The sequence below is a fragment of the Chelmon rostratus genome, chromosome 7 (genome assembly GCF_017976325.1).
Source record: "Chelmon rostratus isolate fCheRos1 chromosome 7, fCheRos1.pri, whole genome shotgun sequence".
NCBI lineage: Eukaryota > Metazoa > Chordata > Actinopteri > Chaetodontiformes > Chaetodontidae > Chelmon > Chelmon rostratus.
Window position 1 is genome coordinate 29,294,607 of NC_055664.1, and position 19,293 is coordinate 29,313,899.

The 19,293-nt window shown below is 45.6% G+C and overlaps 1 protein-coding gene and 2 long non-coding RNA genes across 4 annotated transcripts; 1 reads left to right on the forward strand and 2 right to left on the reverse strand.

Annotated features, from left to right (window-relative positions):
• The first annotated feature begins 3,699 nt into the window (after positions 1–3,699).
• On the forward strand, positions 3,700–19,228 carry nyap2a (neuronal tyrosine-phosphorylated phosphoinositide-3-kinase adaptor 2a). Of its 2 annotated transcripts, XM_041941291.1 has the most exons (7): positions 3,700–3,816; positions 6,637–6,853; positions 11,300–11,613; positions 12,596–13,657; positions 16,219–16,350; positions 16,631–16,743; positions 19,001–19,228. In XM_041941291.1, the coding sequence occupies exons 2-7, from the start codon at positions 6,651–6,653 to the stop codon at positions 19,226–19,228; spliced, it is 2,052 nt and encodes a 683-aa protein (XP_041797225.1). In that variant the 5' UTR covers positions 3,700–3,816; positions 6,637–6,650. The 2 variants fall into 2 exon arrangements, with proteins under 2 accessions (XP_041797225.1, XP_041797227.1); XM_041941293.1 differs by lacking the exon at positions 19,001–19,228 and having other exon boundaries at positions 12,590–13,657; positions 16,219–16,341; positions 16,631–17,002.
• On the reverse strand, positions 7,746–8,306 carry LOC121609614. The gene is made up of 3 exons (XR_006007003.1): positions 8,228–8,306; positions 7,977–8,130; positions 7,746–7,787 (listed from the first exon to the last, which is right to left on the reverse strand). It is a non-coding gene; the product is annotated as an uncharacterized LOC121609614 (long non-coding RNA).
• On the reverse strand, positions 8,792–9,697 carry LOC121609615. Its single transcript, XR_006007004.1, has 3 exons — positions 9,581–9,697; positions 9,023–9,052; positions 8,792–8,924 (listed from the first exon to the last, which is right to left on the reverse strand). It is a non-coding gene; the product is annotated as an uncharacterized LOC121609615 (long non-coding RNA).
• Positions 19,229–19,293: the final 65 nt, after the last annotated feature.

Below are 19,293 nucleotides of genomic sequence, written 5' to 3' on the forward strand. Positions count from 1 at the left end.
ATAGGAACTGGAGACGGAAGGTGACCCCTCTATGCCGAGGTGGATCAGGCCCAGTCCTCCTTCGTCCCTTGGCAGATAGAGCACACTCTGAGGCACCCAGTGCAGTCTGTCCCAGAGGAAGTCCACAAGAAGACCCTGGATCTTTGACAGCAGGTCTGGTGGGGGGTCGATACCAAATTATACCTCTATAGGACATTTTACTTAAAATCCATCTCCACCTTGCAAGGCGACCTTTGACTTTTTGAGCACCTTTTCCCAGTTTTTAAGGACAAAGGTTTGCTCCCCTGAAAAACACTCCTAAATATTTTGCCCCCCGTCTTGTTCTCCTTTTCACCTCCAACACTGAGAGCTTCACTTTTGTCCCAGTTAACTTCAGCAGATCATATTGACCCAAACTGGTTGCTGTCCTTTTATTAGGACATCAACATCCTGCTGACTGTCCACCAGAAGGACCAACTCATCTGCATATGCTGACAGTTTTAACGGGACATCACAACCTGGAACAGTCAGGCCCTGAAGACCAGATCTAAGTCTGTTCAACAAAGGCTCAAAGGCTGAAGAATACAACATACCAGAGAGGGGCAGCCTTGTCTGACTCCCCTTTGGATCTGGAGAGGAGCTTATAATCCGTACAGAGCAGTGACACCGGCCTCCAGCTCACCTTTCTTAGGCAGGAAGGTAAGGACCACACTCCTGCGAGACTGTTGCTCAGGACTGCCAGCAGAACCCCCCCCCCCTATGTAGCAGCTTGCATGCTGCTGCCGCGTTGGTGGGGGGGTGTACACAGTTATCACGATGGTGTGTGAGAACTCCCTCATGCAGCACTGCTCCTTAACACTGATCAGGAATCAGGAATCAGGAATCATTTATTGTCATCACACAAGTTTCCAAGTGCAACGAAATTCTGTTCAGTTACACCGTCCCAGAGGACACAATGGCACAAAAGACAGTACAAATAATTGACATGGGAAGACAGGGACAGGAGAACCACGATGCAACCAGCAGGGCGGCGCCTCGCTTACTAGATGAAAAACAAATGAAAACAGGAGGGGAGGGAGAGGAGAGAGAAAAAAAAAAAGACTAATCTCAGACTGCGCCCATTGGGGGGGGCACAGTGTGGGCTTGGTAAAAAAAAAAACACCTCAGCACAAGCAACATTTAAGACATCATAACAAGACTGTAACACCTGCACATGTGGGTGGGGGAAGGAAGTTCGGGGGGGGGGAGTCACAGCACAGTCGCCCGGGGGAGGGCTGCAGCTCCTACAGGGCGCCGTCCTCAACCCTTGGCCTACTATGCCGCACGGGGGAAGGAGGGGGGTGAGGAGCCAAAGAAGGCGTTGAATTGAGGGTAAGGGTGAATGTCCCAGAACGAGGTGGGGTCGGAGCATCTTGTCTGCAGAAACATCCAGGAGAGTGGAGAGATAAGCGTCCTTGAGAAGGCCGCTTATGTCTGGGAGCCAATCGAGATAACAATTGTTTTGGGACGGGCCGACCTGGAATTTTTCTGTCTGCCCTTGAGTCTCTCTGGTCTCACGGTGGCTTGCTCCAAAATGTCCGAATTAGTGACCAATTCAGCCGAGCCGAGCCGACAGCTTCTCCAAGTTGTTATCCGACCGGCGAAGGAGCTCAGGAATTGCATCCAGTTTGCGATTGAGCTCACAAATCGCTTGAGTCTGAGTGCTGGCAGCCCTGCACATTCCCTCGATCAAGGCAAGCAGCTTGCCAATTTCCGCCAGCATCTTCCTTATTATGCAGTAGATCAGGTATCCGCCAAAGCCAAACAGCAGAAAGCCTAAGATCATAAATCCAATTGTGTATGCATCTTCAACATCCTCAACGGAAAGAACCGACAGACACACGATCCTCCCCTTCTCCCAGGAGTCCAACGTGTAGCCGGCTGCGAACGTTCCGTCAGGGCAGGCGGGTTCTCCTTTACCCAACTTCATTGTGGAGAAAATATGGTCAATTGCATTGAGAGACCAGCTGACCAGATCCATCATTTTTGGATTTGGAGGAGAATGCAGAGAGAGGCTCCGAGATAGTTAGACAGAGACAGCACAGGACAAAGAGCAGTAGCAGGGTAGATAAGGGCAGGGAGGGAGCGAAAGAAAAAGCGTCCGCCTTCTTCGAGAGCCAGGATAAATAAATATGTGTCCTAGGTTACACCATCTCCTGTTCACAAACATCGCGATGCCCCCACCCTTCCTCTTACAGCACTCCATCGCTCGCCTGTCCGCTCTCAGAAGATGAAAATAATCCAGTGCGACATGTGTGTCCGGTGTGAGTTCGTTCAGCCACGTCTCCGTGAAACACATGAAGCTACACTCCGGATACTCCCGCTGCAGTCTGGTGAGCGCCGTTAGCTCTTCCATCTTATTTGGGAGAGATTTCACATTCCCCATAATAAGAGACAGGATGGATGGTTCATACTGTTTTCGCTTGTCCACTTCTCCATCTCTGTATCTCTGCAGCGATCTCCGGTCTTTCTGCTGGGAGTACGCCGGTGTTGCACAGCGCTAACAGCTGATCCCGAGTGTAAACACGGAGCCGTGGCTGAATGGATCCCCCGAAGTCCAGAAAAGATTAAAAAGCAAATCACGAGTCTCAACAGTTCTACATCCATAGGTACGCATGATCGGCTGAGACTGATGGAAAAAAGACGAGAAACACACAAAAAAACACTTAAACAAAGAAAAGCGGTCAGAGCTGCTGTTACTAGCTGCCACTCGTGCGGCGCCATCTTGGATGATGCGTTGAGTGTTGCTGCAGCAGTGACGAGTATTTGTTTTTAGGTGGTGATTTTAACTGGACTGAGAATCCAGAGCTGGACAGAAACCACCAGGAGCCTCAGCCTGCTTCACTGACTGCAGCTGTCAAACGTTTTAACAGCGCCCTGCTTCAGGACAAGGCTTTTAGAGCAGCTCTTGAATGTTTCTGGTTTGCCCACAGATCATGTAAATCTGACTTTGTCCATGTCCAACAGTGCTGGGACTGGTTGATTTCAGGTTTTACAGGGCTGCTCAGGACCTGGACAGTTTCCAGGTGAGGTGGGGTTATGAGGGGGGGCTCTGCTCTGTAGCAGAGGGACTGTTACGCTTGTAACACCTGACAGTTAGTCTGTTTGTGTGAATGTCCTGATTAATGAATTTATACAGCGAACAAAAAGACAAATAAACGTCTGGTTAAAAATCAAAAAAATCAAATCTCTGTCCCTCTCTCTCTCACTCTGTCTCTCTCTCTCTCCCTCTCTCTGTGTCTCCCTCTGTCTCTCTCTCTCTCTCTCTGTGTGTCTCTCTCTGTCCCTCTCTCTCTCACTCTGTCTCTCTCTCTCTCTCTCTCAGCAGCAGGGGGAGGAGTCAGCAGGGTTAGGATGCTGTCAGGTTGCCGTGGTTTCAGCCTCTCGGTTCTTGTGGCGACTGTCGTCGGGGATGTGTGTGTGTGTGTGTGTGTGTGGCTGAAGGGTGTGTGACTGTGAGACGTGTGTGTGTGTGTGTGTGCGTGCGTGTGTGAGCCGTGGTTCTTACAGCTGTGAGGATACATGACGGGGGGACGAAGTGAAAGAAGAGAGGAAGGAGGTGTTGAAGGGTGGATGTGGATTAACGTTGGTGCAGACGAGATTCACGGCGAGTCATCGTTTCCTCTGAGCTGCAGAGATCTGTGAGGACGACAGGAAGCTTCATCGCTCCATCTTTGTTCTCGCACAGAGAGGACTGAAGGAGGGAGAGAAGGAGACATTGAAGGAGACACTGAAGGAGACACCGAAGGATACAGTCAAAGGAGGATGGAGGGAGTTTGAGTCCTTGCTGATCCTCTGGTAAGCCTTCTCTCTCCTCCTTCATTCGGCTTCATTCTGTCGTTTCACACGTTCATGTTTGATCCTGATGTTTGCTGGTTTTATTCATTGGCCCACTTTGGTTATTTCGACTTTGTCTCTCTGCCGGTGAGAAATGTTCATCGTTCTGTCATCGAGTCACGCATGACGTTGCTGACGGTGTCAATAAAGTGTGTTCAAAGCACATCTGGCGTGTTTGTATTGCAAACTGGAAAATCAGTGGCAGCATCATCTCACTTCAACATGGCCGCCATCTTGAATCAGATCTGAGAGTAAAGTTACAGATTAAATGAGAATTTCATTTGATTTAAAAGTGGATTCTTGTTTTGAAAGTAACCGTCTGAATAAATGAAGGTGAACATACCTGGAAAGTCTTTTATTATCCTCCAGAATTCAAACAGGAAGCGAGTCTGTGTCAGAATGTTCCTGCACAGACGCCCTTTTAATCTGATCAATGCTGTTGATTAACTACAAGCGCTGAAGTGTTTTTCAGCTCAAACTCAAAAAGAAATATCATCATCATGCTGTAATAAAGCAAAGTATCTAGAAATCTAAAAAGCTCTGTTCTGTAACAGCAGTCTGATTAATTCACCGGTGAGGGGTTAACAGACCCGACTTCTGTCGTAGAACAGAGGTTTTTAGATGATCACAGCTCCGTTAAATTGTTCCAACCAACAGATGTGATATATATTGTTTTCTGTTCTGATTGCAGAAATGTTTGACAGATGATTGACAGCTGTGAGTTATGTATCAGGGTCAAAGGTCATCATGAGAGTTCAACTTTACTGTTGAGATTTTTACAGGGAGATTCAGAGAGAGGCAGACTGTATTTAATCTGAAGACACAGTGTTTTCCACTCAAAGTGTTAAAATGTCAGAAGAAATACCAAAAATCTGGATAAAATTACTGAAGGGGGGGGGGGGGGGGGGGGGTGGACAGGGACAGGGCCGGTGTCACGGTTTTGTTTTCTGCTCCTCCCTCCATGCTCCTCACAGCCAGCCAATCAGCTCCCCACCTGTTCAGCTGTTCACTTCCCTCCCCTCACAGCAGGACCAGGCTGGGGGTGTGCTGGCCTTAGAGGTACCGAGTCACAAAGGACTGGGAGGGGAACAAAACCCAACATGACACTGAGCTGACTCCTCAGGACAGCAGGCATCGATGTTCCTCTGAGGAGCTAAAGCTCCCTCTCACCGGGGGTCCTCATCTCCTCTTCCTCCTCTCCTGATCCTCTTCCTCTTCTGTTCCTCACCCATGGACAGGAAGCATTACATCATGCTCCTCTGAGAGATGCTGCTGTTGCTAGGTTACCATCAGCTGACTCCCTGTTCCATTTTTAGAAGGATGCTGAGAGACAGAGCAGTGGGGGAGGGGAGCAATTCAGAGAGACGTAGAGAGAGAGAGACATAGAGAGAGAGAGAGAGAGAGAGAGATAGAATTTGAATTTTAACAAAACTTTATTATAAAATTTAAAATGTTAGAAAACAACAATAATAAACGACATCAAAAAACCAGCAAAGTCAGTAAAAACCAGGATTCACAGAATCCAGATCATCTCAGTACTCGACCAAAGATCAGCTCCTCATCCACAACACAGCAAAGCACGTCTTTATAACAGCACCCCCTGTCAAACCCGTCCACATCCTTCATCATCCAGTAAGAGTTAAAATCTATTTTTAAACGAGCTTTCAACATTTTCACAAGAGCAGCATCATCGTCCACAGCGTTCTCCATTCTGTTCCTCTGCTCAGGGACACGGCCATCTTTGACATCGAAAGTCTCTGATGAGCCTGCAGTAGAAGTTGGTTTGACAATGGCTCTGCCTGGATCTTTTTAGGTGTCTGTCTTCACTTGTCCACTTTCACTGACGAAGCTGATGGAGTTTAGGTGGAACTCACACTTCTCTTCGCTTTAACAGACGACTCGTTTTCCAGAAGTCTCTGAAGTATCTGTTCAACTGTATCAGTGCAGTTGAACAAATATATTAAGATAATAAACCTAAAAGTCCAAGACTTACGGGCAGATGAGGGAGGTGAGGATCAAAACCACAGAACGGTCCGACGAGGCAAACAAAATCCAAATCAAGGGAGTCCAATGCAAGTAAAGTACAAGGAAACTAAATCTGAATCTGAATCACAGAATCTCGGGGAAAAACTCACAGACAGGAATGTTTGATGCGAACGAACAAAGATGAACTGACAGACTGACGGGAAAACACAGATTCAATGAACAGAAGGGACTAATGAGACAACGGTGAAACGGATCAAACAATCACAGGAAGTAAAGCAAGAGATAACACATGAGGTGACCCTTCAACATAAAACAGGAAATGAAAAAACTAAATCAACCAGATCACAACAGTTCAAACTAAAACTGAGACACTCCCAAAAACTGTAAACAAACCACTGCAGACTGGTCAAAGATGGAGGTCAACAAAACAAACCAACACTGGCTGTTAGAAGGAGAGGTCAACAGGAACAGGACTTCTTCAAACACTCCACTCTGTTCAGAGGTGACATTAAACCATGTTGGAAAAGTGACAAAGTCATTTTTACTATCGTTAAGAATAACAACTCTTGATGGTAACAGAGATGTAATTCATCTGACAGATCAACAATCCCAGAAAACATCAAACGATGCCAAACTTACAGTGGATCTGAATTTATTTATTATTCCTGTTTAATACCCTGGATAAACTCTGTAAGTTAGATTGCTCTTCACTGACACACTGTTTATTTGACTGATACACAGTCAGAAGAAAAGTGTTACTCTCTGTGATGTGGTCCTCTCTGATCCTGCTCTCAGGTCTTTGGGGAGCCATGACTTCTCAGCAAGAGGCATCTTCCTTCAGAAGGTTCTTTCAGTATGTAGAGGACAGCGGTCTTCGAACATACGACGGTCTGGTGATTCAAAACGCCTCTGACATCGCCAGAGAGAGCGACCGCATTCGGAACCAGACCAACTGGACCTACCTGCAGGAGAAACACCAGAAGAAAAGACGACAAGAAGAAGCCATCAAGAGGTAGAAAACACATTAACACATAAACGTTAAAGCTGTGACCGCTGCTGAACGTGGAGATAAATGTTGTTATCACAAGGTCTCTGTCTTTATTTGTCAAGTGCCCAGCAGGTACAGACATGAAATCTATCCAACAACGCTCATTTAATACACACTGTAAAAAATTTACATGTAAATTTACAGTAATTTACTGGCAGCAGAGTAGCCAGCTAATTGCTGTAAATTTACAGCAGTATTACTGTAAATATAATTTACAAAATAGTACTGTAACTTTAATTACAGTACTATTCTGTGATTTTTATTTCCATTTACAGCAATTTCATATTGATATCTACTATTACTGTAATTTTTATTACACTACTATTCTGTGATTTTCATTTCCATTTACAGCCCTGTAAATTTAATTCACAGTATTTGGCAGTATTTTGCAATTTAGTGTAAAACATTTTATTTGACTGACCAAACATTTTTTAAACAGACAATGTTATGTCATTTAAGAACAAATGCAAAAAGGGATTTCAGCTGGGACATATTTAGACCAACAAAACATTCCTCACACTGCCGTCCCTCTCTTCCCACTCTACCTTTTCCTGCTGCTCTGTCCCTTTTACTATAAAACATTCTATTAGAACATTTTTGGACATACTAAACATTCCTCACACCACAATCCCTTTCTTCATTCTCTCCCCTTTCCTGCTCCTCTGTCCCTCTCACCTCCTTCCCTGTGTGTATGTGTGTGTGTCACAGTGTGAGAGAGGGGGTACGTGTTGACTAATTTCCAAAGTCCCACTTGTAATCCATAAGCTTGCGCAGAAGTGTGGCAACGTGTGGATTGACATTGTGTGGCTTCTTTTGCACTTCTCTTCCAGTCTTCTTTGACACCACTTTTCCTTGCTGGGCTCTTGTTCCCTTCTCAGGATTTATATCGATGAACCGTCTGAAATTTGGAAAACACAAAAAAATGCACAAAATAAATACATGCACTTAGCAATCCGATTAAAGTTGGAGTCAGTAAGATGGAGAGGAGAGTGGACTTCACAGGTGAATCTCCTGAGAGTCATGCATGAAACAGGCAACATGGAAGTAGTACCATCTGTATGTAGGTGAAAGTGTGAGAGCTGCTGACCTTTGAATGAACTCCAGCGTACAAGCCGCCTCATCCTGGTACTGCAGGTTAAAGTTGTAATATGACGCAAAAAGTACTGCAAGGCCAGACACAAAGGTGGTCCCCTCACACACCACCTGGCCCTCAATGCTCAGCATCCAATGTGGAGTATCACCTGAAACAAACAGATTTCATATATTTCCAATAAAGAACAATGAAAGATTAATGCTTATGACTGGTAGCATTTGATACAATATACTTAGAGCACATACCAACCAGTATCAACCGAGGACTGGCAGGCAGGGTAAGTGCCTCTTCGACATCAGCAGCTGATGCACCTGCCTGCAGAAAAAAAACCCAATTATTTGTGAATTCTTACCTCGCTCACAACATTGACCTAGTCTAGTAGAAATGGCTGTGGAATCCCACAAACTGACACATTTCCTACTGAACAGGAAAAGTCCATTCCATTTCATCAGCTTACAGATATAAACAAATCAATAACATGATACAAAAGTCAAAAAATAAAGAAATCTTCCCAACCTGATTTGACTAATTTGATGACCTGCCCGTTTAATAATGTTCCAATTACATTCAAAACAAAAACTGTCCTGCCCTAGGATTCCACAACCATTTCCCCTGGACTTAAACGCAACAGACTCTCAAAAAAGCATGACACACATGCAAGATGTCAGCCACATGCATCCAGCATGTCTTTGGACCATTGCCTGTGTCTTGGCTGTGCATGTCCTAAGAAATGAACATGGTGAAGTAATTATTGATAATCACTGAGTACCTACAAGCAGAAATACACAGTAAATATACAGTCCTTCCTTGTCCTCCTTGAAGTGGGCCAAGAGAAGTGGCACAGTGGAGGAGGCTACATCAACTCCCTCTCCTTGCAGGGCAGACTGGACATCTTTGTTGCTTGCCTTCTTGGATAGCTGCTCAGACAGGATCCACTAGGCTCTGTGGGAAGACACCAACACAGAGGATAAAAACTTGACCAACATCACAGGACATTTACATAAGATTGGACAACACTGAACTGCAGTGTGTGTACTTACAGTCACTCAAAACACCACAGGCATTACATCCTGGGGAAAAAAGGAACATGTCAATGAATGATCTGACAAAATCCAAAGATACCTAACCCCACTGAAATACACACGTACCTATCAACATCACTGTGGCCCTCATAGACTTTGCCCCTAAAGTGAAATGAGCCCAATAAAATGGCAGTTGTTTGAAGCCTTCAAAGAATTAAGCACATATATCGGGAGATATTTCTTCATTTTAAAGCCTTGTTGAAACAACTGAAGCGACCTAGTCCGTATTTGCACGGGCTTTTAATTTGAAAAGCATGCCGGAAGTGTTTCAATAAGTTTGTAAACAATATCGACGTTATTAAACGCTGATAATGTTGTTAATATGACTGTACGGTATAACGAGAATGAAGCGTCGAAGCCGCTCGAAAGTCTGTCGCGAGCGTAAAAACGTTAGCATACAGCGCGAAGTTGCGCTAGCCTTATGCTAATAACCGGCATAAGGCTAGCATTCCCTAATGAACGTAGCATAAGGCTCGCCTTTATGCTGGCTGTTATCAACATTAGTCTGGTTCTTACCTGAATTGAATCTTTATTCGAGCAAGGAAGTGTCTCTGTCGGACGTAGAGCCAGGTTGGAGACCGAACGCCGAAGCAAAGGTGAGGAGGGAAATGCGTTCCTTGAGACTGGATTGGCTACACGGCTTTCTGCAGCTGTGACGTTGCAATTCATTACAGCGATCTGCTGTGGATTCAAATATCGGCGCGGGTTGTCCACACAAGTCTCCCAGAATGCAATTTTCCTTGCAGCAAGTTGCCGTATTCCACAGAAACGGGAGTGGGCTGTAGAATTTCACCGTAAAAATACAGCAATCATTAACAGTGCATGTAAAAAGAAAATCATGCAAATACAAATGAGGCTCTACGACACACAACATAAAAGAGGGCAGACGTTTAAACATTAGAACGAAACAAATAGAAAATAGAAAAGAAAGAACAAACTCTTCACTTCACTCGTGTTTTAGGGTTACTAACCCTAGTATCTACAAACATCTGCATTTTTATCATCAGCAGTCATTTATATTGTGTTTATATGATTTTTTTTGGTTGACCTATTCTGGACACACAACATGTATTTTCTGTCTGTCCTGGGAGGGGGACCCTTCCTGAGCTGTCTTTCTTGTTTCCTCCATGAAACGATTTGAGTTTCTGTATCTCAGTCCGAGCTCTGAGGTCAGAGGGTGTCCTATAACGGACAGATTGTAAAGTCCCTTCAGGCAAATTGTGATATTGGGCTTTATGAATAAAACTGATTTGATTTGACTTAAAGGTGGACTCTTGAGACATGTGGGGGCCACAGACTGGACCAGGGACAGGTTGAAAAAGACACTGGCCTGGTGATCTCCAGGGACCTTGCCTGGAGATCTTTTTGAGGGATGTGCACATATCAGCCCTGGATATGACTAGCGGGCAGGAGTTGTTCTCAAAGTTTGAAAAGAAGGTGTTCAGGTCATCTTGGAGACGTGCAGACAGTTTTCCTTTCTACTCTGTGGTGGTTCCTGGTCCTGACCATGTTTCTAGTGTTGCAGCTCTGGTAGTTAACTGCCACTTTGTCCCTGTGTTGTTTCTAAGCACTGCTAATAGCACTCATACCTTGATTTCCTGTACACCCACGTTGTAGGCATCAGTCCCAGCTGTAAGTCTGGCATGAACTTCCCATTAACCCAGGGCATCTCATTTGGGATTGTCCACACAGTAATCCTCGGTGTAGCCAGTGATTGCATCTGTGTGTGTGCATATGTTGTTGTCCTGAAACACACACCACTGTAAAGTCAATTTCAACTGGTTGGGCCACCAGAAAAATGTAATTGCAGTCTACAGATTTTTTTTTTGAATCCCAAATTGCTGTTTTTCATATTGAAGGCGAATATACAGGCGGGATGTTCCCCATCCACAGTCTAAAGGGAAGTTTATGATTATAAATGAACACTTTATGCCAGTCAGATTTCTGCAGTTCTTCTTGAGAGAAGCTCCACTTCTTGTTTCACTATTGTTGGAACAAACAGGACGTTAGAAAAGTCACTGACGAGAGAAAAATGAATATAAACATGGATGAAAAAGCTCATTAAGAGCTTCCTTTGACTGTGTTCACTTCGTTGTTGCACCTCTGAGACCTCTGAGGGTTTGTGATTCGCTGTTTGTCCGATTAGGCCTATTTTATTTTATTTTATAAAGCATTGTGTTGGCTGATTAGTGATCATACAGTTGTACTAACGAGTCTTTCCATTGGTCTGTCCAGGATTGGTGAAGATGTTGCCATGGCAACAGACGGGGCATACTCCGGGAAACATTTCAGGATGGGTTTCATGACAATGCCAGCACCACAGGACCGTCTGCCCCCACCAAGTCAGGGCTTCACTGTACGATCCCAGTCCCTCCACTCGGTGGGCGGAGGAGATGATGACTCCAACCACAGTCGAAAACAACCCCCGCCCAAACCCAAGAGAGACCCCAACACCAAATTGAGCAGCAGCTCTGAGACAGTAAATGGAGGCTCCGGAGTCACCAAGAGAGACACCCAAGAGACCAAAGAGACGCCAGAGCAGGCTGAAGGTGGGAACGCAACACCTGCTGGTTAAACCTGACACCTGCTGGTTAAACCTGACACCTGCTAGTTAAACCTGACACCTGCTAGTTAAACGCAACACCTGCTGGTTAAACCTGACACCTGCTGATTAAACCCGACACCTGCTAGTTAAACCTGACACCTGCTGGTTAAACCTGACACCTGCTAGTTAAACGCAACACCTGCTGGTTAAACTCAACACATGCTGGTAAAACCTGACACCTGCTGGTTAAACCTGACACCCGCTGGTTAAACCTGACACCCGCTGGTTAAACCCAACACCTGTTGGTTAAACCCAACACCTGCTAGTTAAACCTGAAACCTGCTGGTTAAACCCGACACCTGCTGGTTAAACCCGACACCTGCTGGTTAAACCCAACACCTGCTAGTTAAACCTGAAACCTGCTGGTTAAACCCAACACCTGTTGGTTAAACCCAACACCTGCTAGTTAAACCCGACACCTGCTGGTTAAACCCGACACCTGCTGGTTAAACCTGACACCTGCTGGTTAAACCTGACACCTGCTGGTTAAACCTGACACCTGCTAGTTAAACTCAACACATGCTGGTTAAACTCAACACATGCTGGTTAAACCCAACACCTGCTAGTTAAACCCGACACCTGCTGGTTAAACCCGACACCTGCTGGTTAAACCCGACACCTGTTGGTTAAACCTGACACCTGCTGGTTAAACCTGACACCTGCTAGTTAAACTCAACACATGCTGGTTAAACTCAACACATGCTGGTTAAACCCAACATCTGCTGGTTAAACTCAACACATGCTGGTTAAACCAAACACATGCTGGTTAAACTCAAAACATGCTGGTTAAACCCAACACCTGCTGGTTAAACTCAACACATGAATGGTCCCTGGTTTTATAATTGTCTTTCAGAAGTGATGCAGCTGCTGTCGGTCGGTCTCAGTGTCAGTTTTTAATATTTCTGTCTGTTTGGCTGCAGCTCGAGCTCATCTCTACAGTGAAGACTACAAGAAGATGCCTCCACCCAAACCCAAAAGGAACCCGAACACTCAGCTCAGCACTTCCTTTGATGAATCTTACATCCGTAATCACGGCAACAAGAAGTCTTCCTTGCGATGGGACAAATCTTCATCCCAAAGTCAGAGCCCGGCATCGAGAGACACAGACGATGAGGAACCCGTCTACATCGAGATGGTGGGAAACATCCTGCAGGAGCTGAAAGGTCAGGAGGCGGTGGAGGACGAGCAGAGCGAGTCTGTGTACGAGGAGATGAAGTATCCGATGCTGGAGGACTTCCTGCAGGACGCCCACTCTGCCATCGTGGATCCTGAAGCCTGGTCGTCCCGCGGCTCGCTCTGCGACATCCCTCCACCTTTTCCCAACCTCCTGACTCACCGCCCACCACTGCTCGTCTTCCCCCCCGCCCCAGCTCAGTGCTCCCCAAACTCTGACGAGTCCCCCCTCACCCCGTTAGACGTCACCCGTCTGCCCATGATAGAGAACGTCTCCTACAGCAAGTCGGGTGGTGTCGAACACCCGCAGAGCTCCACCCACCACCGAAAGGAGCGAGAACGGGATCGTGATCGAGACAGAGACCGGGACAGAGACCGGGATCTGCCCTCCACCCACACCATCACATCCTCCGGCCGCTCATCTGCTCCACCCCTCCCCTCAAACTTCTACAAGTCCTCTGCCTCCGCCCACAGTGGCCACGGTTACCCCCGCAGCCAATCAGCATGTCCTTCTCCGGTCAGCATGGGTCGCTGTCTGACTCCTCTGAGCCTGAAGAGGCCACCGCCATACGACGCACTGATGGCAGGAGGAAGTATGCCTCGCTCTTCATCTTCCTCTTCGTCATCCTCGCACAGAGCTGGGGAAGGCGGGGCTAAACTCAGTAACTCTTCTTCCGCCCACGGCTCCATGCAGAACGTGTCATTGAGGTCGCAGACTCCCACAAGCCCAATGGACGAACTCAACAACCTGTTTAGCTCAGGTCGACAGGTGATGAAGAAAGGAGGGGGAGGCAGGAAGAGCCGAGACAGCGAAGGTAAGCGCCCCACACTGCATCCGTTCTTTCTTTTCAGATAAGCTGTGAAATCATTCGTCTAAATGTCGTGTTTGACTGGTTCTCCCTCTGACAGCTGTGACCGGGGGGGTTCTGCAGACACGAGACCAACAAGTTGAACTGGCATCAGATTAAAATAAATGGCTGCAGGTTTTACAGGGACTTCTCTTCACTGCAGTGAGTCTGAACAGGGGCTGTAAAGTCAGGTTCACTGTCCTCAAACCTTCTGTTGAAACTTTTAGAAACAGAAGAGGCTAACACAATTAGCAATACAAAGATAATAAAATGTCTGCAGCCCAGCTGTGTGTCAGATCAGCTGCTCAGCGTCTGATTAATGCTAACGCTGATTCACTGACAGCGCTGCATCGTATCACAGAGGGAGGAACAGACGAAGGACAGCTGTATATTATCTGTTTCTCTCTTATTGAAATGTGTCACCACTGTTGTTTTCCTCTCTGTCGTCTCTCATCCTCTGTTGTCTGCCTCATGTCGTCCGTCCGTCTGACTGCAGACAGATTGAAAAAAGGCGTCTCGTTAAAGCTGTTAGGACGGAGAGAAGACGCACGAGGGTTTGGGCTCGCAGAGGTTGAATGTCCTGGTGAATTCAGAGATTAAGGACTGCAGCTCTATAAAGGAGGATTATCAGCAGTTCGTTTGGTCTCCATGGAGACGGTGTTGCCATGGTGACAACTGTCAGTCAGCCATCTGACTGAAGATCATTTTATTAAATAAACGAGGTTTTGAAAGAAAAACACACTGCAGCAGGCAGGCAAAACTGGTTTCACATCAAAGATTCACCTTGATTCAAACCATCCTCACAGATTTTAACAGCCTGCGAGCTTGTTCCATTTATAGGAATAAAAACTGGAAGATGAAGGGAGATGTTCCAGTCACGACCGAAATCCACTTCAGAGCTGTCGAAGGCTCGGGACCAAACCTTAGCCTTAACAAAGAATCTGTCTTACCAACATGCTAACGTCGGAGAGACCATTTGTTCCCTGATGTCGTCTGCTCAGGATCAGTATGTAGCTTCAACAATCCCATTTCTTTTCTCACCACCAGGCCTTTGTTTGTTGTTAAAATCATCAGTTAACCTGCGCTGAACCCTGATCTACAGCAGAGAGAAGGACAACTGCAGGGAAATTCGCCTTCTATAGCTCAAAGAGCTAGCTCAAAAGAGCTATAGAAGGCGAGTAGCTCGAGCCACTATTGTTATCCCGCGCGTTTTTTCTTCCCATTTTTCATCTTCGACAGAATTTCGGCGCGTAACTCGTCCCGCAGCTTTGAGAAAACCCTCGCAAACTATATATCAAAACGTGCGGCTCGATCGGGAATGGTGTGCTACGACTTTTATAGCTCTTTCGTCAATAATTCGCAAAGTTATACGCAAAAAACTGCAAAGAATTTCCATAAGAAATGAATGGGGAAATTTTCTCAAATTTCAGCCTTTTTCAATTGTCCGCTGCTTCTCCATACTTTCTCCTAAAGACTTTATTTAAACTTTAAAACGTAGATAATTTTCAAAATGAACCTGACACATTTTTTGATATCTCTTACGGTTTTCGAGCTATGACCATCTGAAGACCATAAAGTTTCTCAAAAAATGCTCAGAATTTCTCCCCCTGGAGTGGATGACATCATCAGTGAAAGAGCCAGTGAGAAATCGCCTGAAATTTCTTTCTAAAATTGCCGTAAAATCCAAACAGTGAATAGGAGACACATCATTTTTGGATCTTTTTGTAGACAAACCTTTCTTCTCTCGTCAAAGTTCAATTTTAAAGGGTTAGCCCCCACCAAATTTAAATAAAGAGGGATCTTGCACCAGCTGCCCTGCTCTGCTGCTCGTTACTGGGCTCTGCTGAGGCCTGATAACGAGCCATTCATTAGAATCAGGTGTGCTGGAGCAGGGATACATCTAAAACCTGCAGGGCAGTGGTACTCTAGGACCAGGCTTGAGAAACAGTGGTATAGATAACACCAGCAGCCCCCCATATCGTCCGTCACAATAAATAATCTTTATTTCAATCATTTTCATTTGTGCCATTGTGTCCTCTGGGACGGTGTAACTGAACAGAATTTCGTTGCACTTGGAAACTTGTGTAATGACAATAAATGATTCCTGATTCCTGATTTGTCTGTGATTATTGAAGTGTGATGTGAGGACTCTTAAAATAACTTCTGTACGAATGTGTATTTTTACTCGGTCCTGTTTTGAATGTATTTATCTCAGGATGTGAATTACCTCAAGTAAACAGCTAAAAGTCAGCCAGCGTGTGATGGCCTGTGTAGTCTGAATCTGAATCTAATGTAAGATAATGTAGTAATGTGGAAGTTAAACCATAACTGCTTTCATGATGAGTATGAGACAGTTAACAAGCTTTAATAAAAAGATTCTTCAGATCAGGATCTGATCAGATTTCAGTTTCTATGACTTCCTGTACAAACTGTTGATTGATTTGAATAAATGAGCTGCTGATGTCAGAACGGTTCTGTTGTCTCATCGGGATCATCTCTCCTTTCTTTGTCTCGCTGTGTCTCTGTAGGAGACTCCAGGTCTCTGCCCAGACATGAAAGCAAAGACAGAGACGGACAGTCCAGCCCAGTTTCTAGCAGGATGGGACGGTCGTCCGTCAGCCCCACCATGATGCTGTCTGGAGGAGGAGGAGGTGAGTCCGGCAACAACGGCGCTACAGGGACATAGAGGACGCCAGGTTCATGCTGTCATACGAATGACGAGACGTCAGGGTTAAACGTCAGTCCAGTTAATCAGACGTTCGTGTTTCTAATCAGATCAGATTCTGAGGATTCGCTTCAGTCTGCCGCCCTGTTGTATTCATGTCACCTGATCTTTATCCTGACTCTGATAACTGGAGGGATCCAGACAGGTGAACACCAGGTGAAGAGTTTCTTCAGTGATCTCTTTGTGTCCATTAATGTCCAAAAACGTATCCGCAGAATCGAAGTCGGTGTGTAAACTCGGCCGTTCAGCGTCGACGTCGGGAGTTCCTTCACCAGGCGGGACACCACAACGTCACCTGCATGAGCAGCATCACCCTGCCCTCAGCCAGGTACCACACCTGTAAAACACCTGTCTGTCTACCTGTCTGTCTACCTGTCTATTTGTCTTGTCGGTCTATGTGTCTGTTCATGTAGAGCCATGTTGTAAATCATGTTAAACAGCAGTTTTCTTTGAAACAGAGATTAAATGTTTTACGCAGGATCAAACTGAACAACAGTAAAGATGTACAGACGGACAGACGCTGCATCAGCTGACTGACATGAACTGTGAACATGGAAACAAGTAAACATGGTGGTGAAACATGTAAACAAGTCAGCTCATCAACATGTGAAACACGAGTAAACAACTCAGTTTGAAAAATGTAAACGTGTGAACGAGTAAACTCGATGTGTTCAAATATTTTCAGTTTTCTGTCAAATATTTGGTGTTTAAATGTTTTTGTTTTGTGTTTCTGCCACTAAACTCACAGTGAAGTTAAACTGTAACACTAAAACTAACAAGTTTCCTCATTGATACTAACTTAAACTAAACTAACATTAAACTAACATTAAACTAACGTCAAACTAACGTTAAACTAACATTAAACATCAAACTAACTAAATCTGAACTCACGCTGAAGCAATTTAATAAATTAATTCATCAAAACTTTATAACAATGATTTACTCTTCTTAAAAAAACAACTCTGATGTCATCCAGGGCCCGTCCAATCATAAACCTTGACTAAACTTTAACACCAGTCATACCACAGCCCCACCCACCAGCACATAACCCCGCCCACTAATCCATAGCCCCCCCCCGCCGGCTGACGATCATTCTCTGGACATTTTACAGTGAATTCAGTGATGTTTGTTATTTGTCGCTCTTCTTTTTTGAATAAATTTGATGTCACTGCAGAATTTGAACATCAGACTGAAGCTTCATTGAGAAAACTTTGAGTTTCTGCATAAAATCCAAGAAATCTGTTTCTCATGTGTCAAACTGGGTTTACCTGAGGAGTCTGTCATCACCTGTCATCACCTGTCATCACCTGTCGTCACCTGTCATCACCTGTCGTCACCTGTCATCACCTGTCATCACCTCTCGTCACCTGTCGTCACCTGTCATCACCTGTCGTCACCTGTCATCATAACATACATGTAAATAAAATCAGAGTGAGATGGGAACTATATACTGACAACCTGAGACCATAAATAAACTGTCTGTCTCTTTGACTGTCTGTCTGTCTGTCTGCCTGTCTGTCTGTCTGACTGTCTGACTGACTGTCTGACTGACTGTCTGTCTGTCTGACTGTCTGTCTGTCTGTCTGTCTGTCCGCCTGTCCGCCTGCCCGTCTGTCTGTCTGTCTGACTGTCTGTCTGACTGTCTGTCTGTCTGTCTGTCTGCCTGTCTGTCTGTGTCTGTCTGACTGTCTGTCTGTCTGTCTGTCTGTCTGACTGACTGACTGACTGACTGTCTGTCTGTCTGCCTGTCTGTCTGTCTGCCTGTCTGCCTGTCTGTCTGTCTGTCTGTCTGTCTGTTCAGTTCCACACTAAAACCTGAGATAAACAGTAAAATAATTGGAATATTGAGTTTTACAAACGTTCGTCGCTGCGGTGCTCTAAGATCAATTCTTTAAATAAATAAACAAACGTGGCTTTACCTACATGGCACATTTTGAGTATGACCCTGAGCCTGACCCTGAGCCTGACCCTGAGCCTGACCGGGACCCTGACCGGGACCCTGAGCCTGACCGGGACCCTGAGCCTGACCGGGACCCTGAGCCTGAACCTGAGCCTGAACCTGAGCCTGAAGTTTTCATGTTAAAAGGCTGTGCGTTGCTCAGTCGTTGTTTAGCTAAATCTTGCTATAGAAATTCCGAGCTACTACCTGGCCCCACCCCTGTCTCAACACACCTCCCACATGAGATGACATCGCACAGTAACAGCCAATCACATGACTGACTGATAGTAGCAATCAATCAATGACCAATAGTCACGGTGTACAATGCACACGTTTCAAACAGTAAACAGTTTTTTCATGAATTTATAATAACTGCATCAGTTTCACAAAATCTTTTCAGAATTTTAGTCTTTTAATCATTTAAATACTTATAATTTTCAAGTGTTGACTCCTCCCTCTTCATCAATAACGACCACAAAGAGACATAAAACCACCTCAGAGTGTGAAAACCAACCCAAAGAGGCTCAAAACGAGCGTCGAGGTAAATGATGGTTAGAAAGTGGACGTCCCAGCTGAGGCTGCAGACGCTGCGGTGAAGTCCTCTGATTCGTGGACGTGTTGACGTTGAGCTGTTTTCCGTTTCCAGATGCCGTGGCTCTGCGGAGATGCCACCATGATGGAGATGATTGAGAGGAAAAGAATTTTATGTCGAGAGATTAAAGCTCGTCAGCGGCCCGAGAAGAATCTGTGTAAACAGGACAGTATGCCCATCCTGCCCAGCTGGAAGAGGAAGCAGCCGCCGCCGTATTCGGCCCCGCCCACTGCCAGTGGCGCCGGACAGACCGCCACGGTGTTCTGGGACACCGCCATCTGAAATAAACTGCAACTCAACACAGACGGACACAGAACACAACAGAAGGTGCTCTGAACAACAACGAA